This window comes from Rhipicephalus microplus, chromosome 3, assembly GCF_043290135.1.
Source record: "Rhipicephalus microplus isolate Deutch F79 chromosome 3, USDA_Rmic, whole genome shotgun sequence".
NCBI lineage: Eukaryota > Metazoa > Arthropoda > Arachnida > Ixodida > Ixodidae > Rhipicephalus > Rhipicephalus microplus.
Genome location: NC_134702.1, coordinates 78,654,962 through 78,680,514, shown reverse-complemented (window position 1 = coordinate 78,680,514; position 25,553 = coordinate 78,654,962). Strand labels below are relative to the sequence as shown.

General features: G+C 48.1%; 1 protein-coding gene across 1 annotated transcript in view; it reads right to left on the bottom strand.

The window, feature by feature from the left end:
* Positions 1-25,553, bottom strand: part of LOC119186078 (uncharacterized) — a 47,298-nt gene that overhangs the window by 9,755 nt on the left and 11,990 nt on the right. Inside the window, exons 2-3 of the mRNA XM_075889876.1 lie at positions 8,406-8,543; positions 5,975-6,131 (exon numbers count right to left, since the gene is read on the bottom strand). Coding sequence (XP_075745991.1) covers positions 5,975-6,131; positions 8,406-8,543 — 295 coding nt within the window. The remainder of the gene's footprint in view (positions 1-5,974; positions 6,132-8,405; positions 8,544-25,553) is intronic.

Here is a 25,553-nt window from a genome sequence, read left to right as displayed (position 1 = left end):
TCGAAACGTCCAAGACTTGCTCGGCGAGGTGCTGGCCTGCCTCGACGCCGAGAGCTTCTCCAAAAAAGACAATCAGCAAGGCATGATTCTTCTGGAGGACGTCATCGAAGCCACCGGAGAAGACATGCCGACCGACCTGCGCCCAACGTTCGCGCCGTCCGCCTGTCGCTCCGGAGTCGACAGGGCTAGCTGCGACCTCACGGTTCGCTTCGCCGACAGCGACGATCCCGCCCAGTCGCGACCCGACAGTCCAGCCTCGGTCTCGAGACCAAAGAAGAACGCAAAGACAGCCGTGGCGCAAGTACCGATCATCAAGAACAAGAATCAGCAACCACAGCCGCCACAAGGAACCTCGCTGTGGCCCTTCCATCGTAGCCGGGTCAACGCTGCACCCAAACCCGGCAGCAACGCCGCCGCAGCCTCCACGAAAGTGCAGTCGCAGTCGAAGCAGCCTCTCCGGAGAGACTCCATCGGTCAGATGGTGGACACTGAGCTGGTGGTAGCCATGGACCGCAAGATATCGTGGGGAAAGGCCAAGGAGTACCCTGGAAGCGTTACTCTCTCGGAGCTTAACGACGACGGCACCGGAACGAGCAAGACGAGATCACTCAAAAGAATCAAGAAGAAGAAGAAGCCTGCCGAAGTACAGCCGCAGAACAAAGGAGGGACATCGCTTCTTCGGAGCATTTTGGGCATCGTGAGCTCGTCACAGAAGACGACCCAGGCGCCAACGCGGCCGCAGGTGAAGGGCGCTGCAAAACGACCTGCCAAAGTGCAATCGACCGCCTCTCGCCAACCCAGCGGCAAAGGGTCGCCGAGCGGTTCAAAGGGAAGCAGCAAACAACAGCGGCGGAAAGAAAAAAAGGCAGCGGTCGCGGTGGTGGTGCCAAAGGAGAACCAGCCACTTCCCCCGTTAATGGAAGTTCCGGAGAACGCAGTCGCCCCAGACGATGCATGCATCCGTGCTGCCGGTCCCGAAACTCCTGTTGCGCAAATCCCTGATGCCATAGATAATACTGCAGCAGATGCGGTCGCTGTTGACGCTGTCGCGGTACAGGAACCCGTAGCCGAAGCAGCCAGCCAGCAGTGTGCGGTTTCGGATACAGAGATGTGTATCGTACCCGCTGGCGGTGATTGAGACGCGATGTTGCCCACGAAAGCGGGCTTACACGCACAAATTGTGGGACACTATATGCATTGCTTCAAAGCTCTTTCTGTAGTGACTTGGTTATCCTTAAAATGCGCCTGACCATGACATATGCAGTTTCTCTAAGAAATCACGTGTGAGTTCTAATGATGTGAGTTATCACATGTGTGCCGGCCCCCTCCTCACCGTTTCAAGTTATTGACGTTGCAAAAGATACACTATTAAAGAATCAAGTTCCTTGTTATTGTTCGGAACGCTTAAGCACTCGTTCTGAGCCCAATTACTGCAGCAAACTCGCCAAACCGGAATGAGTCTCTTGCGCTGTCAAAATTAGCTGCAGTAATTATCCCGGAGTTAAATCGAATTACTTTAAATTCTTAAATCCAACTAACCTCAAATAAACGGAAGTTTTTATCAGTAAAAAACATACTGACTTGAACGTCATGGTGCCACATCAGATGTTTCAAGAACTTCTCAGCCCTGCCGTGCTGGTCTAGTGGCTAAGGTACTCGGCTGCTGACCTTCAGGTCGCGGAATCGAATGCCGGCTGCGGCGGCTGCATTTCCGATGGAGGCGGAAATGTAGGCACATGTGCTCAGATTTGGATGCACGTTAAAGAACCCCAGGTGGTCGAAATTTCCGGAGCCCTCCACTACGGCGTCTCTCATAATCATATGGTGGTTTCGGAACGTTAAGCCCCACACACAAAGAACTTCTCAGCGCGAAGAACTTCCGACAAAGAACACTGGTATTTTGTGTTCGTTGTCAGAAGTTTTTTGCGCTGAGAAGTTTAATAATGGATTACCAACTAGCCCAATCCCACACTTCGTTTCAATAACGTTGCCACACTAAGGCCTTCGTCTAACCAGTGTACAAGGTGCCAAGTCTAATGCTTCTTAATAAGCTCTTTGACAAGTCTCGGTTCGGCGATTGCAAGATATGACTCAGCGGCTAGTTGGTACCGGAAATTCGAAGGGTGAGGGGACATCACTTCATTTAAAACACCCTTTAATTTTATGGGAAAGCATAAGTGTTCTTTGGGTCATGGAAGCTTCCGATGAAGTGCGAGACAGCTATTCATGCTTTTTACTGTGACTATTATTTGCTATAAATACACAAGCAATTTTTTCGCGCTTATATAAATTTACACAGTTTATATTTAGCGCATTCATATACTAAACATATAGATCAAGCTTAAAATCCAGCGTCGGCGATTTTTCGAGGTAAATGAATCTCAATGAAATTCTCTGCGCGTTGAAGTTCATTTGCACGTTTGCGCCGGTCATGCCGGATTGAAGGCATGAGAGCTTCGCTGATTCTTTGCAAATGAATTTTATAGCTTGCCTCGAAACGACACTTCACTTTCCAGAATTATTTACGACATTATGTGGGTGACGTTGAATTTTGCGAGCGATGCGAGTGAATGAATTGATGTGCCACAGCAGCCTGCTTGCCTGTTACGGATATTGTGGGTTTGGCCGGCGCTTTCTTGGTTGAGCGTACAATTTACTTCTCCGGATTGGTGAGCGTGTGATTGGTGGCAAGTGATGTTGCGTTATAGGCCGCACACGATTCGCCATATATTCACCATAACAGCAAAAGCATTTTAGCTGATCGCCGCAGTCACAAACTTGGACGACCTGGACAAGCAGTGCTATCTGACGGCGTTATGCGCAACCAGGTAGGTTCGAGGAAAGTATTACGTCATACGTAAAAGCGCACTCGTTTGTGTTTTTGTTTCGGTATTGTGGTTTTTCATCCATTATGAATTATTTTCAAATTAGTTGAGCATTTCAGCTATCGGTACATGACCAGAGTGCGCCAAGAAACATTAAAAAACACACCATTACCCTGACATGGTCGAAAAATTGCCGAAGTTGGCCTTTAACGACATATCGAACTCTATTTTGCTAGCTTCATCCCAAGTCGGTCATTCGCTTTCACATTAATTTCAGCTACTTTGATGCAACGATGATGATTGGTGTTAGTAATGTCTGTACGGTCTTCCATAAGATAATGCTTGCCCATGATTCGTAAGCTTTCTAGGTGCAGCATCTAGTTCCTCTTTAATCTGCATTGGCAAGGTGACTTTAATTTATACATTGTTTTTGCGAGTTGCCAATATTTGCTCAAAAATTTTGCACATGTGGGTTGTTTCATTTCTCTAATAGATGCACAATTCTATGAACGAAAGCGACAAAGGTAGCATTCGTGATTACATAGGCGTAACTATTTATCACGCCATGTCAACTATGTCATCGTAACGAATTCAGTTAATCACACATTTTCGATCTGGTCGTGGGAATGTTTGAACCGTCGTAGGCTAAATGTTCAACTGTGCGAGCCCCATCGCCAGCAACATCAACGTCCATATTGGCAGCTGGCAGGAACCAACGCCGGGAACAAAATTAATGGCCAGAGGCGCTGCCTTCTCTCGTCTTCTTCGGCCTCGGAAATGATGTCGCTGTCAACCGAGCGCCACGGGTGCACAGCCGGCTGATTCAATCATCGACATTCTATCGGCGCGCAGGCAGGCAAGCCGCCACCACAGCAGTTTCACCTTGTGCTATGCCCAGCCAAATCAGCTGCATCGTTCCATCGTTGGCCAAATGACAGGAGAAGTCACGGGTGAGCCGGTCATCTTCGCGCGCAGTTCTTCCTCGGACTGCGTTGCTCTCTGCGCGTCGCGTCTGTCCCAAAAGTGCGCCAGGGCGACGGCAGCGCGAGCGCAGCACGGAGACAAGATCGTTCCATCACGGCCCTCCGGGAACGACGATGCGTCCAGCATCGGCGGCTGCAGCGAAAGCAGCAGTAGGATTGACGAGTCACCGAAACCAGCCCAGCGCCCTGCCTCTGGCCATTTGCAGGGCAGTGCCGAAACCTCCGTGAGGAGCCTCGAGGACGATAGCAGCGTCACCACCGTCGACGACTCTTCTTCGGTTGTGGTGCCAGTGACCCAATTGGGAGATCATTCTCGAAATCCCGCCGATCAGACTTCCAAGACCGGTGCACACTATCGCAGGAACAGCTGCAGCAGTGGCGAAGACCCCCTCAGCGAAGAATCCGTCGATGGAGCAGAATTGACAGAGGCACGCCCCGCAAACGAGACTCTTTCTTCCACGACGTGCTTGGCACAGTCTTCTGAGCCACCAGCACCCGTTCCGATACAGGGCCAGCTAGAGTTGCTACTGCGCAATCCCGACAACACAGACACTCCTCGTTCGAGCGAAATGGACTCTCAGTCCCCGTCGGCCACGCAGGGATACGGCGGGAATGAGGCGACCGGGTGCATTGTGGCCTACCCCGACGCGTCGACGTATTCCATGACGCCTGACTCGCACCTACAGGACTCGTCCTACGCGTCCACGTCCACGGACGGGAGAGCCAACCCAGGCGGTACTGAACGCTACGAGGATGAACCCAGCGCGTCGAGCGCAATAAGCCACGACCGCTCTCCGGCGGCGAGTGGCAGCTCTTCGCCCGGAACGCAACAGCCCCGTAGGATAACGTGGGGCAAGGCCAAGAGATATCCGGGCAGCGAGACGGTGTCCGAACTCGAAGACGAGCGCTCAGCCGATTTGACGTCACAGATGAGGGCCTTCCGCAGAAAGCAAGCCGCCATGACGCGCGTTCCCGTCAGGCATGTTCGCAGGGTGCCGATGCCGCAGATGATGGCGCAGCCGCAAACACAGTTCAGGTTACAGCGAGGAAGGTTGGTCAGGGATCAGAAGCGACCAACCTTGAGGTCACGCTCCGAGCGAGAGAGGGACAGAGACAGGGACCAAGACCGAGACCGAGACCGAGACAGAGATAGGGAAAGGGACAGAAACAGAGGAAGAGAAGAATAGACGGCTTCGTTGCACTTGCACGATACATACGCTTGGCCAATATACAATTGAATTTGTACAATAAATGGTTGCTAGTTTTATCCGTGTTCATACTACTCATATATATAGAAGATGCAAAATCGTCTCTCTCACAGCTTAACGGTGCTGCCCAATTTCCACGTACAAAGGTCGCACCGCCATAAGGTTTGCATCGGTAGTACAAGTTACAGTGCGCAGCTGCTGACCAGCAGGTCTCGGGTTCTATCCCGGCCGTGGCGCTTGCGTTTCGATGGGTGGGAAATGCTTTAGAGGCCCGTCTTGGTAGCACAACCTTTGAGACGGAGAGTGATAATCATGACAAGGATAATTGTAGTATGATAAAATAATTCATTTACTTCACTAAGTGTTCTCGCGATAGAGTAACAACTGGGAGGATGAACTTGCAATTTTATTACTTACTATACTGACTTACGCTTTACTATTGCCCACTACGCTGCTGCAGGCTAACTTCAAGAGGGATCGAGACCAGACATGAAGTTATCCACCGTAAGAGCATAAGTTTAGGCATGTTAGTAATTCATAACTGACCACGTTGCACAAAATTTCGCGCTACATGATCAGTTAGACATCCAATAACATTCCTTTGGACCTACGAATGGTGTAAATAAAGTGAAAAAAGAAGCTTGATAAGAGAGCCTATTATGAGATTTTTTTTATAAAACTAAGAATAGTTCGCAGTTAGAACAACCGTGTCATAGTTCCACGCAAAGGCGGACGCAAGTCGTTGTTGTTGTTGTTGTTTCCCTGTGCAGATGGCTCGTACCCAAAGGAGGGCATTGGCCGATTATAAGGCGAATTCTCTGAGCCTCTGAGTCTTTGAGACACAATGAACATACTCGCGAGTCCACATCCGTTACCGAGTTCGCGGTACCGATGTTTTCGTTGCACAAACATCTTAAGCTATTAACCTGTAGCGTGCGCCTGTATTGACCGTACTCACCTTCCCCTCTTGACCACGGGAGCCATGGGTCTCCTCTCTGGGTCGACCTCGTCGAAGAGCCGCATGAGCAGCTCGGTGTTCTTCACTCGGACAACTCGCTCCGGGGACCGGGGCCTACGCTCTACAGACCCCTCGGGAGGAGTCAGAGGTCGTACCGCTGCGGGAAAGCCAAAATATTGCGTTCCCAATTCTCTATACCTGTGCGTTAAGGGGACAATAAAGCAAAAAAAAAAACGATTATTCACATATAAGTAAAGTACAATTTCGCAATCCCGAAAACGCCACTCTTACCACGGGACGACGCTTGGTAAGCTGGAAAACGCGCGAAAATAAGACGCGGGAGAAGATGTCACCTCCAGATTTCCGCACCAATCACCATGACGTCATAGATTTTGGCCGTGTGTACTGGGACCTATGTAGCGTAAAATTGGTAAAAATGAAGTACATTGTCATCTGTGGCTGACATAAACCTAGCCTAAGAAGTTTCAGAAAACTTGATCGAGCTAATGCCGCGAAAGTACGAAAAATACAATTTGAAATCAGAGACATCGCGCGCGGAGGCATCGGCGCGAAGTTTAAAAGTGAAAACTCAACCTCGACTTTCTCTGCTAATAATGAACTCATGATGGTGAAACTTGTAACATTGGAGTTCTCAGAGTGTAGTTTATCAATTTAAAAGAAGTCTCCGTTTAACTTAAGTGTACATTCAAATGTGTATGGAAACAAATTCCCGGGATGTGATGGAGGTCACAGATGCATGGATGATTAAGATACAGTTACCGATACGAACACAATATTCAATAGTACCGTGGAACGACCTCATATCAAAATAACATCGGGGCCATAAGTCAATTTGTTAGATCCGATATTCACCATAACAGTAGAAAAATGCCGATTTGGCTCGCAGAGAAGTGCGTGATTCATGGCTTAGAATTCATTATAAATGAGGTATAATCCTTACCTGTCACCTTGCGTTGATTCAAAATAAACAGACCGCAACTTAATAAGCCGGAATCACAACAAAACAAAGTTCGTTTGAGAAAACGAGTCTATGGTTGGGGTTGTGAATTGGCTTTGAATATTTACTTCGCTTTTCAAGCATTGAACGTCGCTAAACGGACTGTCTCTTCGTTACAACAAATATTGTTGCGACTCTCGCGTTTTCGCTTTCGTTATAACAAGAATAAATGTTACTAAAATAAAGTGCAATCAAGCAAAGTTCATATCGAGTTTGCAATGACCGAAAATTTGCTATATAGCGAGGTTCAACGGCAGCGAACACCCATGCGTGACATCATTTATCGAAGATTGGTTGTGCGTGCCTATGCATCTGTGACCATTGTGAACCATGCTCAGGACTCTGTTAACTGAATTTTCAACAGGAAGCATAAAGAGAGATGTGAAACGTACAATCTCACTCCACTTTCTACATTATTCAATTTTGTTGTGCGTCAATGTCTTGGAAATTGCATTTCTGTTCAGCCTTAAGATCTTTTAGTTGCAGATAAAGTAGATGCGAGGGTGAGTTGGTCAAATTTACTAGAACGTAATACAGCGCAAAAAACAGAATATCGATATAAGAGAGGCACAGACAACAGCACTGTCGCACGTGTCCTCTTTTTTTTGTATTTGGTATTTCGCGCCGCTTTAGTGCTTATAGAAGCAGACTCTAACGGCGTTCTGCGTTACGAGTTGAAGACGTTACATCGTCCAAGTGGGATGCCGCGCTGCGCAGTACGGATCTAAGGACGCAACTATGGGCAGTCCAATGGGCCCACGATGTGGCGAAGAGGCTAGGCTTATCTGTCCCGACGTGGGAGTGCACCGCTGGGTGCTAGTTGACGCTGTGACACACCCAAATAAAATTTTTCCATTCCATATCATATACGTGGACGGTCGACCATTTGTGGTGCAGAGCGCTTCGACAAGTCTGACGCTTCCACAGGTCTTACCATTTTTCTCCCTTAAAAGAAACGCTTAACTTTTTTTCGAAATTCCCGAAATGTCGCTAAACAGTCCGGTTAGACTTGAAAAATTTTTTTTATTTCATTTTTATGATAGAAAGAGGCAATTAACAAATGCAAAACGAAGACTGTGATGCAGAGCAACCAGGCAGGTCGAATACTGATGTCCACCTTTGTTGGTGGGACATGGTAACTGCGTTGTGTCCTTCCTGCTGTATACTTGTTCTTGCAAGTGTTTTGCAGTAAGACAGGACAAACACTGATCGTTGTGTCTGCGCGCTTGTACTGTCTATTCTTCAACACCGTTTTCGTTTTACAATCACTGATTTCCTCTTTTAAACCTCAGGAACCAACTCGCCCAGCAAGCTACGTTATTGAACTTGTACAACAATTCTGCAGGAAATCAGGCATTATAGAACAGGTGACCAAACACGAAACGAACTATCTGCGATAACGTGCAGACTCACATGTGAGGTCTTCTTGCGTGTCGTGCTTGAACAACGGCGGCAGGACTGGCATCACGATGCCCGGTGACACTCCGCTCGTCTCGTTCGGTTGCTGCCAGAAAGACTGCGGCAGTGCGCGAAGTTTCATCGGCAGAGGCTCTGCAGAAATCAAACGAGCGATGACAGCTGCGATGACCTCGGTCGTATGTAATTCATAGCAACATTGCTAGCAGCTGAATACGAACATTACCACAGGGCAAGAAAAGTACTTCACACGTACATGCGTGTTTGCATATCTTAAAGAGCGCAATATTGGAACTTTCCATCGTGGTCACGTGTGGCCGATCCACGTGACATCTACATGACGCTTCATGTGAATGAAACCACTGCAAGAGCAGCAAGACAATGACATGTCAATCATGACATTTATGACATACATGTCATGATTTTCATGTTATGACTAGTCAGTTTTGTTCGTCATACAGTGGCGTTATATCATACCAAGTCTGGTATCGATACCATTATCCAACCGGCCAAAAGAGCTAGAAGTCGTAGACAGACAGACAGACAGACAGACAGACAGACAGACAGACAGACAGACAGACAGACAGACAGACAGACAGACAGACAGACAGACAGACAGACAGACAGACAGACAGACAGACAGACAGACAGATAGATAGATAGATAGATAGATAGATAGATAGATAGATAGATAGATAGATAGATAGATAGATAGATAGATAGATAGATAGATAGATAGATAGATAGATAGATAGATAGATAGATAGATAGATAGATAGATAGATAGATAGATAGATAGATAGATAGATAGATAGATAGATAGATAGATAGATAGATAGATAGATAGATAGATAGATAGATAGATAGATAGATAGATAGATAGATAGATAGATAGATAGATAGATAGATAGATACTGTAAAAGTCGCCGAAATTCGTTAAAAATGCTTCGATTTTAAAGGAAAGCGGGAAACTCAACAAAATTTGAGAAAAGGAGTATACAAGACCTGACGCCTAGGACTGATGTAATAATAAAACCCGCTGACAAAGTAGGGGCTATCGTAGTCTTCAATACGACCAACTACGAATAAGAAGCATACCGTCAACAGAATCACTCAAAATTTTACGAACTTCACCCAGGGGATCCGACAGACAAATACGTGCGTATATCGTAACAGAACTGAAGAAGCTGTTAGACGCAGGAAGAATAACATGCAGTGAGCAAGCACAAAGTGATGCGAACAGTATACCCTCGTCCTTGTCGCTTGCTTCTACAGACTCCCGAAAATTCCTAAACCAGGTAGTCCAGGCCGACTAATCATGTCAGGTATAGTTACAGTAACCAAGCCCACATCGGGGTAGGTAGACAAATTAATAGGCCACATTACTTGCACTCTCGCATCGTATACCAGCAGTGTTGGACGCTATCCATTTTCTTCGACATATTGCAAATATGCGCGTTCCAAAAAACTCCTACTTAGTTACTCTTAATGTGTCCTCATTGCATACAAATATTCCCCACGATGATGGCATATAGCGTCATTAAATAAAACATACGTACACCATAGATAACCTGACACCCAAGATTTTCCTGCCATCGCAATGCTTGCGAGGCTGGTTTTGGTATTGAACTAATCTAATTTCAACCAAGAGTACTTTCGAGAAATTGGCGGAACTGTCATGGGTACCAAACTCGCACCAAACTATGCCAACATTTTCGTGCGAAAACTAGAATCCGAATTTCTGTCCCAAACTCCCCTGAGACCACTCCTATAGGAGGTACATTGGCGACATTTTTCTTATTTGGACTCACAGCATGGACGAACTGCTAAGTTTTACAGAGAGATGTTGTGTATCCAAACATATTCTTCGCACACACCTACTCGCAAGTAACCGTGAATTTTTTTGACATTACTATGAAAATAAAAGATGAGAAACATTCCACAAACCTCTACTACAAATGAACGTATTGACAACAGTACCTCCATTACCAAAGTGTTCATCCACGCCATTGTAGAAACAAAATTCCACACGGCCAGGCCGTCTGTTTAAAGCGAATTCGCTCGAAAGACGCTGACTTCCACACGAGCTCAATCAGACTAAAACTCATGTTTGATAAACAGAAATATTCCTCCGCATGCAATTGATGACGCTACTCAAAAAGCGAGAAAACTGAAACGTGATGACCTTCTGATGAAGCGGCTGCCACAACACAACCTGCAACAGACAAACCTGTGTTACAGCACGAACACAGCACTTACAGCACGAACTTCCCCAGCGTTAACACAATCCATTACAACATACTAGAACAGAGTGAACGTCTGAAACGCGCATTCGCATCGGCTCCTGGCGTCGTTTACCGACGAACGCGCAACCTCAAAGACACACTTGTAAACTCCCAAATCAATGTTTCAACTTCCAACAGTTCATGCCGACCTTGTCTAAAGCTTGGATGTCCTGTATGTAAAGTGGTGCGAGAAACCAGCAAAGCAACCAGCAAAAACCAGAAATCCAGCGCCATGTTTTCAATTAACATACGAGAAAATATAACATGCGATTCCTCTAATGTGGTATATCTACTTGAATGCAACGTGTGTGGCATGGAATACACGAAAAAAAAAAACAGAAACACCCTTTAGAATTCGTTTAAATAATCAGAGATCCCACGTAATATTAGCCCCAAGTATACACCTGTTGATACACCTTAACCTTCCTGGTCATTCATTCGACAAATTGTCAGTCGCGCTTTCAGAAAAATGGTTTAAATGAAACCGGGAACGTGAACAACGTGAGTAATACCTGCTACACCGATTTAACACCCCCGAAAGAGGCATAAATGAAAGTCCGGGTACACTTGCAGCAATTAGCACTATAAAATAATAAGAATAATTATGACATTTCAAAATTTTGCGGTGTTGTAACTGCGACGACAGGAGATTGTGAGTATCTTTCAGTGTGACTACATTTTCCAATATACTACTGTCGTCCACTTCTATCTATCTTAGTAACCGATAATTATTGTAAAGCTGACATGTCAAACAGCCACCGCATACACATCTAATAGCTTCAGAACGCAGATTGTCAGAAAAAAAAATAGTATTCGCCTTGAACGCCAGTTCCTAGGGAGCCTACATGACCGGTCATGTAGGCCACCTAGTCATTCCCATCTGGCGACACTACGCGGTGCCCTCTCGAAGCGAGACAGCTCTTTGGAAGCCTTTTGTGCCCGTGCCTCCCCACAGGAGCATCGGGACGCCGTCTCATGCGGAAGGAAGCTTAGCAGAAAGACGGCCATCTGCGGTCTAACCACAGCCCAGACCACCGATTAGTGACGGTTGGTAAACAAAAAAACGTAGCATATGCGCGAAATGAATGATGACGAGTGGGGCGAAGTGGACGGACGGACGCACGGAAGCAAGCACGGACAGACGGATGGACAGACAGACAGATGAACGGACGGAGAGATGCATTGACGGACGGACGGACGGACGCATGGATGGGCGCATAAACAGACGGACGGCTCCTTGCTAAATGTGGCTGCAAACTGACTACTACGATGACGATGACACGGGACTTACGACCCACGGCGTAAGAAGCTTCACCCCTAAAAAAAAAAAAAAGTTTCTGCGATGGGACAAGCGAGACCTTATCTTAGCCGGCCACCATCTACAGTGATGACCCTTGCGAATCGCTGCGCTCTGTTGTCTCACCCCTTCTTTCTCCCTCCCTTTCCTTGCTTCTCCTCTCTGTTCTGCCGTTCTTCCTCTCTCATTTTTCTCTATAACACACACACACACACACACACACACACACACACACACACACACACACACACACACACACACACACACACACGCGCGCGCGCGCGCGCGCGTGTGTGTGTGTGCGTGTGTGTCCTCAATTTCATCGCGATCGTGTGAAGAAAAAGCATTCGAGTGCCCTTGGCGAACTGAAAGCACAGACGTGACGGCGCGGCCTCCCTAATCTCGCTCACCATCGTCCTCGTGCACTCATACGAGTGGAGCCCCCCCCCCCCCCAAATACACACACATCCCCCATTTATTTCACCCAATCACATCCAACATTCCGCTAAGTGCACAAAATAAAACACAGCGTGAATCCTCTGATTTCCTTCTCTCTTTTTTTTTTAATCTCGAAGTTACGAAGAGGCGACTGTATGAATTGTGGCCGGAGACGTTGCATGTATGAATGAAGTGATTCTGCCATGATTTCTTGCTTCCCATTTTCGAGGTGCTTCACTGCATGCATATTATACTATTGAAATTAATTAAATTTGTTTCAACGCATCACAGCCTTCTATTGTGTTTTCACGCTGGCTACCACGACCATCATAAAGGTTGTATAAAACCCTCAATTTCATTCTATACGCATGACTCATGCGCGAGCCATGCAGGCAGCTAAAATAAATGTTTAAGAGGCCTCATATTGGAGTCGCACATTTCATGGACCTTTCAGAAACCAACATCGTGCCAGGGACAGGATAACCTCGTGTTTTTTCACCAGTACCATATCCGTTCGCTATACGAAAAGCTCGAACGAGCGCAAGCGTGAACGGTAGCGCTCCTTTGCAGCGAAAAAATGGCTGTGCTGACCGAATACAAATCGCAGGATCGTGCCACGGCCGGACTGAAAAGCAAAGGCGACGCAACGCGCGAGTTTTCTCCTTAGTCTCCTAACAACTTCACGTGTAAGAACACCATACGGAAGCCACAGCTTGGTTAACATTGTACAGCAGACGAATGAACATCCGGGGCTCCCGCACTTTGAGCTCTGGCTCCCGTTGTCATAATAACGGGTCACTTGCCCTCGTATCACAAGTGTATTTTTGGGTGAAACAGCGGCAAGTGATATAACTACGCAAAATATCTGCTATAAAGCTTAAGTCACAGCCCGCACCGCAAAATAGATTGTGGATGAGTAAAGTATGACTTGCGAGTCGACAAATTGGCATCGCTACAGCGAACAAGAAGGGGGCAGGGGAGTGAACGAGGCGGCCGCGCCGCATCTCGTCTGATTCTCCGGCGGGTGACAATAGCGGCGGCGCTGTAGTCTCATGGTACTAAAGATCTCAGAAGCGTCTGCTTTAGGAGTGTGCGCACTTGAGCCTGCGAAAGCATGTAATTGCTCATTTTTAGCGCATTTAATGCATTTCTGAGACTTTACCAATGGGCGCACCTGCTACGCACCATGGTGCACGAGTGAATATGCTAACACACCGAAATTACGTCGATACATTCACTATTTCAAAAGCCTGTCAACCTACAAAAAAAAAAAGTCAATCGGAATTGGCACGGATCCGCCTAGCTTCTTACTCAATCAGCGCTTTGAGCTGCGTTACATCAAAAGTGGCTACTGGCGAAGTACAAAGAGAGGAGAAGTATCAAAACCATGATTAAATCATACGCTCGTTTTGTCGGCAGTCTCTACGATATTCAAAGCACAGTGTTCCTCATAATAGCCTACATGCACTCGATTGTTTCACGAGAAACCCTAGTATAAGTAACGTTGTCACAAATTAATCAGTGACGACTCAATTTTATCATGTCAGTTTAGCAGAGGATAATAATAATTGCTTTCCGAAAGGCTTATTACATATTAAACTTATTAAAAACGACACGCAAGGATATTAAAAAGTGCCAGTTCAATATATAGCCCGTCTGTTAATCTGCGTAAATTCATTGTAACCAGATCTCATTTTGTCTCGACAGCTTAAATTCTGTTGCTTTCCAAATATTCTATTCGAGTGTCGCCATTGCAAGCGAGCAAATTTATGACGATTTTTTGTATTATAAGCGTAGATCTATTATTAAGTGTCAAAAGTGGAGGCAGGCCGTGGTGCATCTTGTTTTGAGAAATTTACCTACCTTGTATATATACACAGCAAACACAAACACACACACACACACACACACACACACACAAACACACACGTGTGTGTGTGTATTTCTCCCTTTCTTTCTTTTTTTTCTTGAAGCACGTGAGACTTTATGATGCGCATTGTAATGCTAAACGTTAAGACGATTCCGTGAAAGTTTCGTCGTCTCTTTCTTGCATAGAATATGTCGGGTCCAGAGTGAATGACGTTCAAAGAAGGTCGTATATATATATATATATATATATATATATATATATATATATATATATATATATATATATATATATATATATATATATATATATATATATATATATATATATATATATATATGCTTAGCACAGCTACTATTTTTAAGCGGTGCATTTCTCGTCTGACTACGGAAGACTTGAACTATTTTTGGGACCTCATACTGTCGAAGAGGAGAAATCTCTACAGTGCGCATTTGTAGAAACACGCTATATTCAGCTTCGCCAACTGTAAACTATTGGCGCAGGGCTACCCAGGATTTCTTTTTTTTTTTTTTTGAAGGGGTGGGGTGTGCAGCAGGACGCCTAACTTTGGCAATCAGTGGTCACTGTGAATACCTGTAAATATTTTAGTACACCCTGAAAAGTTAAACTACGAAAACATTTCGTGGTGCAGGGGGTTCAGGTTTCCTTCCTCTCCCCTCTTAACCCTTTCTGGTTCTGCGTGCGTGTGACACAGTATTTGTTTTGTGATCTCACAGCTTTCTGAGCCAAGCTAAGTTCCAATAAATCGGCTCAGTTATTCTGAACATTGTAGACGCCTAACCAACGAAGAAAGTGTTGAGAGAGCAGAAATCAGTATACGACACAGCCTTTCTGAATTATTGTTGATCTCCCACAAGGGCTTTTATGGAGCTCAAATTCAGTAGATTGGGGTGTCATACTTCAAGGTCTATGGCATCATGTGCTAGACATGAATGATAGGCAGGTACGAAGAAATCTGCATCAAGAAAGCGCGACGGAAGAGCCGAAGCGCATAGCAGTTTTTGCACGCGACGCGCGGCTCTATCAGTACTATTCGACTGCAGCGCCGACGCTGCGGGCAACGCGGAAGGGATCAGGTGGCTAGGCGTGGTCACGCCACTCAACACTTCTACTAAACTCTAACATCGCGTCTCGTATTTCTTGTTCTTTCGCATGCGCTCCGCCAGATGGCAGCACCTGCTTGCTGTAATTCCGCCGATGTTCTTCCGTTGTTCTTTCTTTGTGTGAAACGCGCTGAGACGCCGGTTTTCGCAGACTGTCCCGTGTAGTTGCATCGGCGTGGGTCATTGACAAGCTTGGAATAATTGGAGCAACTACTTGGTACAGCGATGGACGCCTCACCGACCTTTTCCGACGCTCTTTGCACGGGTGAGCAGCAGCCTCGCAGCATCGCAAATGGTGGTGACGAGACGGCCACCAACGCGGCGGTAATCGCTAGACATCGAGGTGAAGTCGCAGCTGGAAACGTCGACGCTAACGTTGAAGACGCTCAACTCGAGCAACAGCAGGACGACCGTCGCTCAGCGGGTTCCGTGCGCTCGTCATGTGAGGACTGTTCTTGTTCGGATGAATCTTCAACCGACGAAGAAGCTCTCCGTGCCGAAGATCACCTCCGACCCTCGCTATGCATTGACTACTGCTACCCCGACGACAAGTCATCTGGTGCTGTTCGAAAGCATTACCCCGTGGCACAGCGGCGGGCTCCTTCAAATATTCTCAAGTTCGAGACCATCCATGAGATGACCCGCACGTTCGTGCGCCAGTTCACCACCTTGCACGTGGAACGTGAGTGCGGCGTCCATGGCGTCTACGTTTGTGTCGCCTGCAGTTCGGCCCTGCGCACGCTCGCCAAAATTCGGGAATCCATCGGCGGAGATAATAATGCCCTTAGAAAGGCACTCAGCAACGCCGATTTTTTGAAACTCCTGGTGCAGCTGTGCAAACTTGACTCACAAGACGCGACTCGCATTTGTACCGTCAGCTCGCGAGAGATGCGCGCGTACTACGAGTCGGCCGCGTCCAGCGAGATCGTAGGCACCGTGTCTTTGCTGGACGACGAGCATAGCGAGAAGTTGTGGAAACGCTTCTTCGGCTCCGCTGCCAGTACCATCAAGAAAGTTACCTACACCGTCAAACTCCGGGGAAATCGTTGTGCCGATCGCGCCGGATTCGATGGCGTCGGCGCTTCTCTGGAAACGGGGACGAAGCGCGGTCAGCAGGCGCTTGACTCGAACGCTGACCGTCCCACTGAGGCCAACTCGCTTATTATAGCGGACTACCTGGATGCTCGACACGTGATGGTGTACGAGAGCCTGAAGGTTAAGGAAGACGCCGCCGCCATAGACGTTTTCTTGGCCCAATGCAACCAGGCGTCGACGAATCACGAACCTCGACGAGAACCTCCTAGCATTGGCGACGTCGTTGGTCTTGTGCTGTCAAGCGAATGCGTCCAGAGAGTGCTCGTTGTCAAAGTGATCGAGGACGTTGCCTCAGTATGGTCCATCGACCATGGCCACTTCCACAACATTAGCTGGAAAGACTTGATCAACGTCGCGCCGTCGCTGAGGAGCCTGCCGCCGACTGTCGCCCTCGCCGTCCTCCAGGACGTGGAAGCCGTGCCTTTCCCGAAGCTCTTGCGGGAGTGCGTGAAGGTGCTCCGATGTGTGGCTGATCTTCGCACCCATGAGGAAACCCTTGACACATACATAGTGACAAAAATGACGGCGTTTGGAATAGTCGACGTCCTCTCTGACCTACTCTGCTGCTCCGATTACGTTACCAGGATGACCGCTGCAAAGTGCCTCATAAAGATTTGCTGTCGGCAAAATGGTCAACAGGCCGTTGCCAGGGCTGCCTACGTCAAAAAGGCCCTTTTACGTCTTGACCTTACGCGCAGTCATTTCCCGGTCGGCGACGACAGCAGCATCACCAAGGTGACGGAAGAAATGCGAGCCCTGCTGAACCTGCTACAGTTGATGTTTTTTCGCAATGAACAGCTGCGTCTGGAACTCGCAGAGACGGATCTGCTTGCGGTCGTCGTGAGACTCCACAAAAGCCTGCCTCCGACTTGCACCGTTCTCCTGGACGTCAAGCGTTGCCTCCGCGCCATCTTGGGTGTCACACCAGGGCACAACGGTCCACAGCGGCAGCGCCAGAACCAGCAGCAGCAACGACGACAGCCTGAGAACTGCAACAGTCAGCAGTGTTATGGTGGTTCTCGTCAGAACCAAGTGACAAGCTCTGGAGCGCAGCGTCGCCCTCAGCTCGTGCATGATAGAGAGACCGCGCCCCCGGCTCAAGCCAAGCTAGTGACCATGGCCCCCGAGAAGCTGAAGGAAACGACCGCTCTGAGCTCCTATTCGATGAGAGAATCCCTGCAGTCAGCAGAAGCGGCGGAAGCTGAAAGTCGTCCTTTGCCGACCGAGATTCCCAAGCCGATGGCCAACGTGGTGCCTTTTTCAGCAAGCACAACTGGCGCAGCGGCCACCGCAGTGCCTTACGGTCGTTTCTACATCCGCGGCACGCTGGTGCCCCTTCGTTCGGACGATACGCACGAGCTTCAGTCTGTAGGTAGCATGAAGAACGCGTCTGCGCGCACTCTGGTGAATGTGGCCTGCTCGTTCCTGAACACGTGGAAGCCGTGCTCCATCTACTACGGCATTAGCCCAGAGGGCTTTGTGCGTGGGGTCATGTTGAACCACGAGGAACGGGACGCCCTGCGACGTGGCATCAACTTGATGGTGGGCAACCTGCGGCCGCAGCTGACCTCCACGAGTTTCGGCGCCGATTTTGTGCCTGTGTTGCAGCACGCGGCAGACAAGTTGGACGATGCGCATCACTACGTGGTCGAAGTGTGGGTGCGTGGTGTGCACCGTGTCGTGTACATGACTTCGGACGGAGACTCCTACCTCCGGGAGGGTGACAAGTCCTACCGGGCCGGCACCTACGATGCTCGCACTTGGATCGTGCAGGTCGAGGAAGAGCACTACTTGCAGGCGAAGAACAGAGGCAGTCTGAACGAAGGCGATTCGCCGGCTGTGTAAGATGCGCCCCGTCCCTGGGATGACGTTGTCAACAGCGGCTAGCGCAAACGTGGTTTGTGCAGCTTTATTTGCGACGTGTCGGTCTAAGTTGACGACCGTGTGTTTTGGACCTACGCAGTTATAGTGGTCCTTTCGAACTTTCGGTTTGACATTTATTTTGGCAATTAAGACTTGTGTGAAATAAAGACACAATAGAAGAGATTGTTTCCCTCTTTCTTTAGACGCTAACCTTTTTTGAGGAGCTGTTCTTGCGCTTTTACGTTCCAAACACAATGTAGTTTGAAGTTACGGAGGGCTGTTTTCAGATGGTAATCTGTCTATCTTGCACTGCCTTGTAATTTTAAATCCGAAGCATTTGTTAGCGAACTTCGGCGACCTTGAGCGTATACATATATATATCTATCTATCTATCTAGCCGCTTACGACGTTTAGGTCTCCTGGCCGTTTCGATGATGGTATCGATACTAAACCTGGTATGACTTAACATGACTGTATGGGGAACATATTTAACTAGTCATAACATGAAAATCATGTCACGTATGTCGTTAATGTCATGATTTACATTTCATGGTCCTGCAGCTCTTGCGGTGGTTTCGTTCACATGGCATGTTGCAAAACTAATATAGTAAGGCATGATTGCATGGCGAACACGAGCGACAGACGCTAACATGAAAATTCTGACATGCGTGTCATGTAGCAACATGACTACATGCCACGCTCATGATGCGCTCGCGGCCGTTTCGCTAGCGTCACATATATGAAATTTGGTATTATAGTACGTGAATGGATGACAAAGATAAGAGACTGGTGCAAGCAAGATAATAATGAGATGCGTGTCATGTAACAACATGACTACATGCTACGCTCATGATGCGCTCGCCGCCGTTTCGCTAGCTTCACATGCACCAAACTCTACGGTATTACGCGACGCGAACGGACGATATAGGTAAATGACACATCCAAACATGATACTCACGACTTGCGTGTCATGTAACATTGATCATGTGCCACATTGATGAAGTGCTCGTGGCCGTTTCGCTAGCTTAACATATGCCAAATTTGGTATTACGTGACGCCAATGGAGGACGAAGGTATGTGATTGGTGCAAACATGATAATCATGAGACGCGTGTCCTGTGAGAACATGACTACATGCTACAGTCAAGACACCAATACATTTCGACGTGACGCTGTGCTCGTGCTCGCCGGCGCTCATTTCGTGGCGTCACGACGGCGTTGCCACGCCAGGTGCCGGTCCTGCCATATACTCGCGGGCTTTGCCTCTGCTTTGCCTTGACGCATGCGCGTTTTAGTGCGTCGGCGTCTCTCCGTCACGAAGAGGGGGAGCTACCGTGTTGTTTGGGTAACGCCAACACCACCTATTGAATAGTCTAGGTGGTGTTGGTAACGCATCGGCGCGAAATGCAGCATGTCGCATTTCGCACCGGTTGCCGTCCGGCCGCGCCGACGGACGCTGGTTGCGCCGGGCGTCAGACTAGAGTGCTCGCGTTTTGCTAACGTATATATAGCGTCACTGTGCCCAGCGTGCGCGCATGTCAACACTACATTGGACTATATTGGGCCCTTCATGATGCGCTCGCGGACGTTTTGCTAGCTCCACATATGCCAAATTTGGTGTTACGTGACGTCAATGGACGACAAAATATATGACGGGTGCAAACATGATAATCCTGACACGAGTGTCATGTAAGAACACATCAAGATACCACGCTCGTAGCGTGCTCGCGGCCGTTTCGCTATAGCTCCAGATATACTGAATTTGGTATCACGTGAAGTGAAGACACGACGAAGGTAAGCGACACATCCAAACCTGATAATCATGACACGGAAGTAGTCATGTACGGCATCATTTACCTCCACCTCGTAACGTTGCGCTTATTTTAAAGTGACACATCAACATTTCCCACTCGTGCTTCGCATATAATTGATTCCCACTGTATGTGGGATCTGCCCATTTTTTTTTCTTTACCAGTGTCCCTTTGGTCGGAATGCAGATGTAAGCGTCCCGTGATTATCCCAACGGTTCTATTTAGATTCGACAGGTTAGTTATCTTGTTACACCTCAATATTACTGCAGGCAGCCGGCCTCGTGCCCTCAGTGCTTGGCATCTGATACGAAAGCCAAGTTTTAAAATTCGCCATATCTGTGCTATCACACTGCCTTGTCAACGAAAACAGTGAAAATGGCAGAGCTTGTTCCGTCCACCTGGGCCTTTAAAATAGTTCTGATTCGTGTGTGTACGATGAGTGTTGGAGCTTCACCAGTGCTTAAGGTGGATCCTCATCAGCCTTGCCTCCTGATAAGCAATACGTGCGTAGCGCACCCTAAGAACTTGGGGAGTAATATTTAGAGGAACCCTACAACACTTTTCAGAATGGCAAGAAAACGCTCCAGACCAGTTGTCGAAGTGCCTTAGAAAACGTGAACCAAACAGTGTAGCGCCACACGCGGCCTGGAATTGACCATGAATTCTTAAAGTCAGCTTAAAATCGCTCATTCCTCTCTTCAGGATCCTTGTGGGGCCTTGTGCTCGAATGACTGCGCCGTTGACCCACAGCCATTAGCCGATTTACCGTCTCCGAGATAAACGGTGCGCAATCTCGGAGACAACAGGTGTAGGGTTGCATAGTTACTGTTTCCGCCGCGGGAGGCCGCTACGTGTCCGTGCGCACTAAGGAGCCTTCATGTGCGTGCGTCCTCGTTTTTTAGGGTGGTGTCAGTCATATGGTGTCAGCCTTTGACCCACCACTTGCCGCCGCCCGCTAAAACACAATGTTGCCAGTTCGGGTTTACATGGCAACAAGCGCCATGTTGGTTATCGCGGCCAGGCGTTCATGCACCGCCACACTGCACCAGCTGCGTGTTGGCGCGGCTGTGCAAGCTGCGGTATAAGCTGCTTTTGACTGCACCATAGACCTAGCTTCCGCTACGAACACCATCCTCGCGCTAAGCGAACCTACAAGAACTTTGGAGTGTAAATGTCAAGGTGCTGCGTGCCACAATGCGAAACCATCTGGAGACTTTCCCGCTTCCCGATTTGCTCTAGCCAACGGAAACGTGGGATTACACAAGTGATGTGAGACTGCCTGGAGCCGACTGCTTCTCCCCGTGTTTGTGAGGTGAGTACCCGTTGTATTGCGAGTAGGTTGAGTATAACGCCGCACATTTCGTGAAATGGCTGACTTGGCTATGCGACGAACAGCAGTTTGAGCAAAGAAAACATGACAACTTGCACAGTAAAAAAATGGATCAGGCTTCGTTCGGCTACGCCGTTTTATGCGAGTGAAAGCTGGTAAACTTGAGTATGCTTGTTTATCCTCGTAGTCGAAGCGCAGTTCACCAATCGAACTATATGACTATAGTCGAACGTTTCGACCTGCATGCATTCACCATCTGCGCTTTATCGGTTTCCGAAGCCGTCGCCGCATTCGTCACAGAAAACGCCAGGCCCGTAAACCACCTACAGACGCTCCCGTTCGCGTAGTCCTTTGCTGACAGATGTTCACGTTTCTGCTATTTCAACTTGGTCGCTGAGGAAGGGAAACTGGATAGCTATAGACAGACGAGCCGACGAGCACGTTCCCCGCAGTTTCTTGGAATCTTGCACAGTTGCAACACAACTAAATTTTGTGCAGCTTGCCAGGAGGTATTCGTTCTTCCTTTCAATGACACGCGCAACCACAGCAAATTCGCTCAGTTATTGCAAAAAGAATTTCTTTTCAATAGTATAGAATGCGACAGATTTACTGCTCGTGTCCGTCCGTCCTTCTGTCTGTCTGTCGATCCTGAACAGTGCAGTACATGTGCACTAAGCAAGTCAGTTGTTGGCCCGTAACTCAAATATGCCCTATATGCTGCATCATTATTCTTGATGAAACAAGCGCAAAAATACACACACTCAGAGAGGACACAGAAAAGCGCTTACTAGCAACTGAAAAATTTTATTTCGGAGTCAACATTATTAAATACATCACATGAATGTACGTCATTCCCGACTTCATTATTGCATCATTATTATGCATCATTATTGTTGTCGTCCTTTTGTTTCATAGCCAGCCACACAAATGATTTGATATCGTAAACTAAGTTTTTTTTATTTTGTGCCTGTAGAAAAAATGTGTATAAACTCCGTATATGAGGTCGGCGCCGTGTATGACTTTTCGCCTTATTGTTTTATTCTGGGCCCACTGCGAGGACCCAAGCTTCAAGCAAAGGAAGCAGTGTGGTTTGAAGAAATTAGGGCCAGATGCCATTTGCATGCTGTTTGCAATAAAATCTGACCTTGAAAAACTTAGTTTGTTCCTTGCTACCCCCTTTGCTTTTTTTTCCAGCCTAATATACAGGTTTGGGGGGGAAGGGGGAGCGCTGGTGTAATATGGTTGAGTACCCTACTAATTTCTGGCAATTCTTACAGCTTGTAAGGTTTTAAACAGTCTATCGTACAGATACGTTCGCAGGAACTAAACTCGCTGCAAAAAATATATTACGGACAAAATCAATATTTAGGGTATGAGAAACAGGCTAGCGGAGTTATGTGGTTTACGGAGAACATCGCGAGCTACCCGGTTTTTTTTATCTGCCTTCCCTGTCGTTATGGGTACCATGATATAAACGGCACGGTTTCGAGCCTTGCACAAGAAGGCCCTTGAGGTGTCTGCAGTGATAAGGTGAATTTGCTTTAAGAATGCCGCGCAGACATTGAAGTCCGTTCACAGTGACATTGAGGTTTCCCCTCTCGCAAATATAGACTCCCTAAATATCCTCACTCCACCAACGCAGTGGGTCTACTAGGTGGGAGAAACGAACTGTTTTAACAGTATTTTATACAAACTCGAGTCATGAACACGTCTTTCCTGTTCTACAAAACCGCGGCTAACTTCAGAAAATAACCCTTCAGCCTTCAGAACTTGCTCTATATAAAAAAACTACCCCCTTTTTGTTGAAACCCACGCTGCCTTCAATGTAAATGAATGACCGCTCAGAACCAGCATGGCGGCTTGTGAAGTATGACGGCCGTTTTAGCCAGTTGTAAGCAACCATGATCGAAGTTTTCACCGCCCTAAAACACGGAGACGCGTGCACATGAAGGTTCCCTAGTCGGTGCGACCCGACGTCAACCGGCACGAAATGCGGCATGCTGCATTTCGCAACTATGCGTTTCCCAGATAACACATTCAATGCCGTACTTACGAATGACTAAACACGAAGAGAACAGAATCGATGCTATTCTTAGGAAAGTAATTAAGCACGCACTTGATTTACCCTTCAGCACTTCAAATCAGAAACTCTCGGCGTTGGGAGTCTTTAACTCTATACAAGAGCTCCAAAAAGTCCACCTCACAAATCAATATACGCTTCTTATGCAGGCGCCCCCCGGGCGGCGCCTACTGGACCGCCTCTTGATCCGGCACGAATGCGAAATCGAAAACGCGGAGCGTGCCCCGCCGCGGTGGTCTAGTGGCTAAGGTACTCGGTTACTGACCCGCAGGTCGCGGGTTCAAATCCCAGCTGCGGCGGCTGCATTTTCGATGGAGGCGGAAATGTTGTAGGCCCGTGTGCTCAGATTTGGGTGCACGTTAAAGAACCCCAGGTGGTCGAAACTTCCGTAGCCCTTCACTACGGCGTCTCTCATAATCATATGGTGGTTTTGGGACGTTAAACCCCACAAATCAATCAAAACGCGGAGCGTATTACTTAACTTTGGAGAACGAACTTTGTATTACTGAACTTTGTCCCCGCTTCCCCGCAATATGACCAGGGCGGCGCACCAGGGTAGAAGGCAAGCGCGCGCTGAGGCACTTGAACAACGGCTTGGCTCCCGTAATGGGGTCTAGTACGTCGATGTGGCCGGGCCATCACCTAGGGGATACTACACGGCGGCGGTAATACATCAAGGAACGCAGGTGGCCGGCCTCACTTTCAAAGCCACAAGCTCAAGTAAGGCGGAGGAGGTGGCCATTGCACTGGCAGTATCCCATCCAAACTCAAAACAAATAGTTACAGACTCTCGAAGAGCCTGCGAGAGCTATCTTACAGGAGAAATCTCTCCATTGGCTAATAGACTTTTAAAATTCAGCATCAGGAACTGCGATCCTACCCCAAAGCGTCTTATATGGATTCCGGGACATCAGGGTCTACGCAGGGCAACGAGGCTGCACATGCAGCGGCCCGCGTGCTTACTTTCCGGGAAACTCCCCGTTCCCCTGATAGACCTGAACGTCCCACACCTTTAACACGGTTTCGAGAAATCAAAGAATGCTACATTGAGCAACGCCGCTTGTATCCCGCACCATCGAAGGGAGTCTCGTGAATGGAGGAGCGCGTCCTGCGGCGCCTACAGACAAACACGCTGCTCTGTCCAGTTATACTCAAATATTACGACCCAAAAATAAGTGGGCAGTGCCAGTACTGTGGGGAAGTGGCCAACACTTACCATATGGTCTGGGCCTGCCAAATGAACCCAAAATTAACCCCCTTTCCCAACCCCACCAAAGAGGACCGGGAGACGACCCTACTCAATAGCTCCACACTAGAGGAACAGTGTACTCTAGTCCAGCGGGCTCGGGTGGTGGCCTCGACTAATGACGTCCCAGACTAGGGATGTCAACCAGCCCGGTGGGGATAAGGGCTATCTGGCACAGCCAGCATCAATAAAGGTTTTTTCCTCCTCCTCCAGACAACACTGCGTCTCCCTCTTTTCGTGACGGAGGGACGCTGGATGCGCTGAAACACGCATGTGTCAAAGCAACGCAGCGCGGCGTGAGCCTGCGAGTATATGTCAGGACCGGCGCCCGGCGTGGCAACGCCGTTGTGAGTCGACGAAATGAACGCCGGCGAGCACGCGCACCGCGTCACGTCGCAATTTATTGGCGCCTTGACTGTGGCATGCAGTCCTGTTCTCACATGACACGCATTTCATGATTATCATGTTTGCACCAGTCACATACCTCTGTCATCCATTGGCGTCACGTAATACCAAATATGGCATATGTGACGCTAGCGAAACGGCCGCGAGTGCATCATCAGTGTGGCATGTAGTCATGTTGTTACGTGACACGCATGTCATGATTATCATGTTTGCATGTGTCATTTACCTATGCCGTCCGTTCGCGTCACGTAATACCAAGTTTGGTACATGTGAAGCTAGCGAAACGGCCGCGAGAGCATCATGAG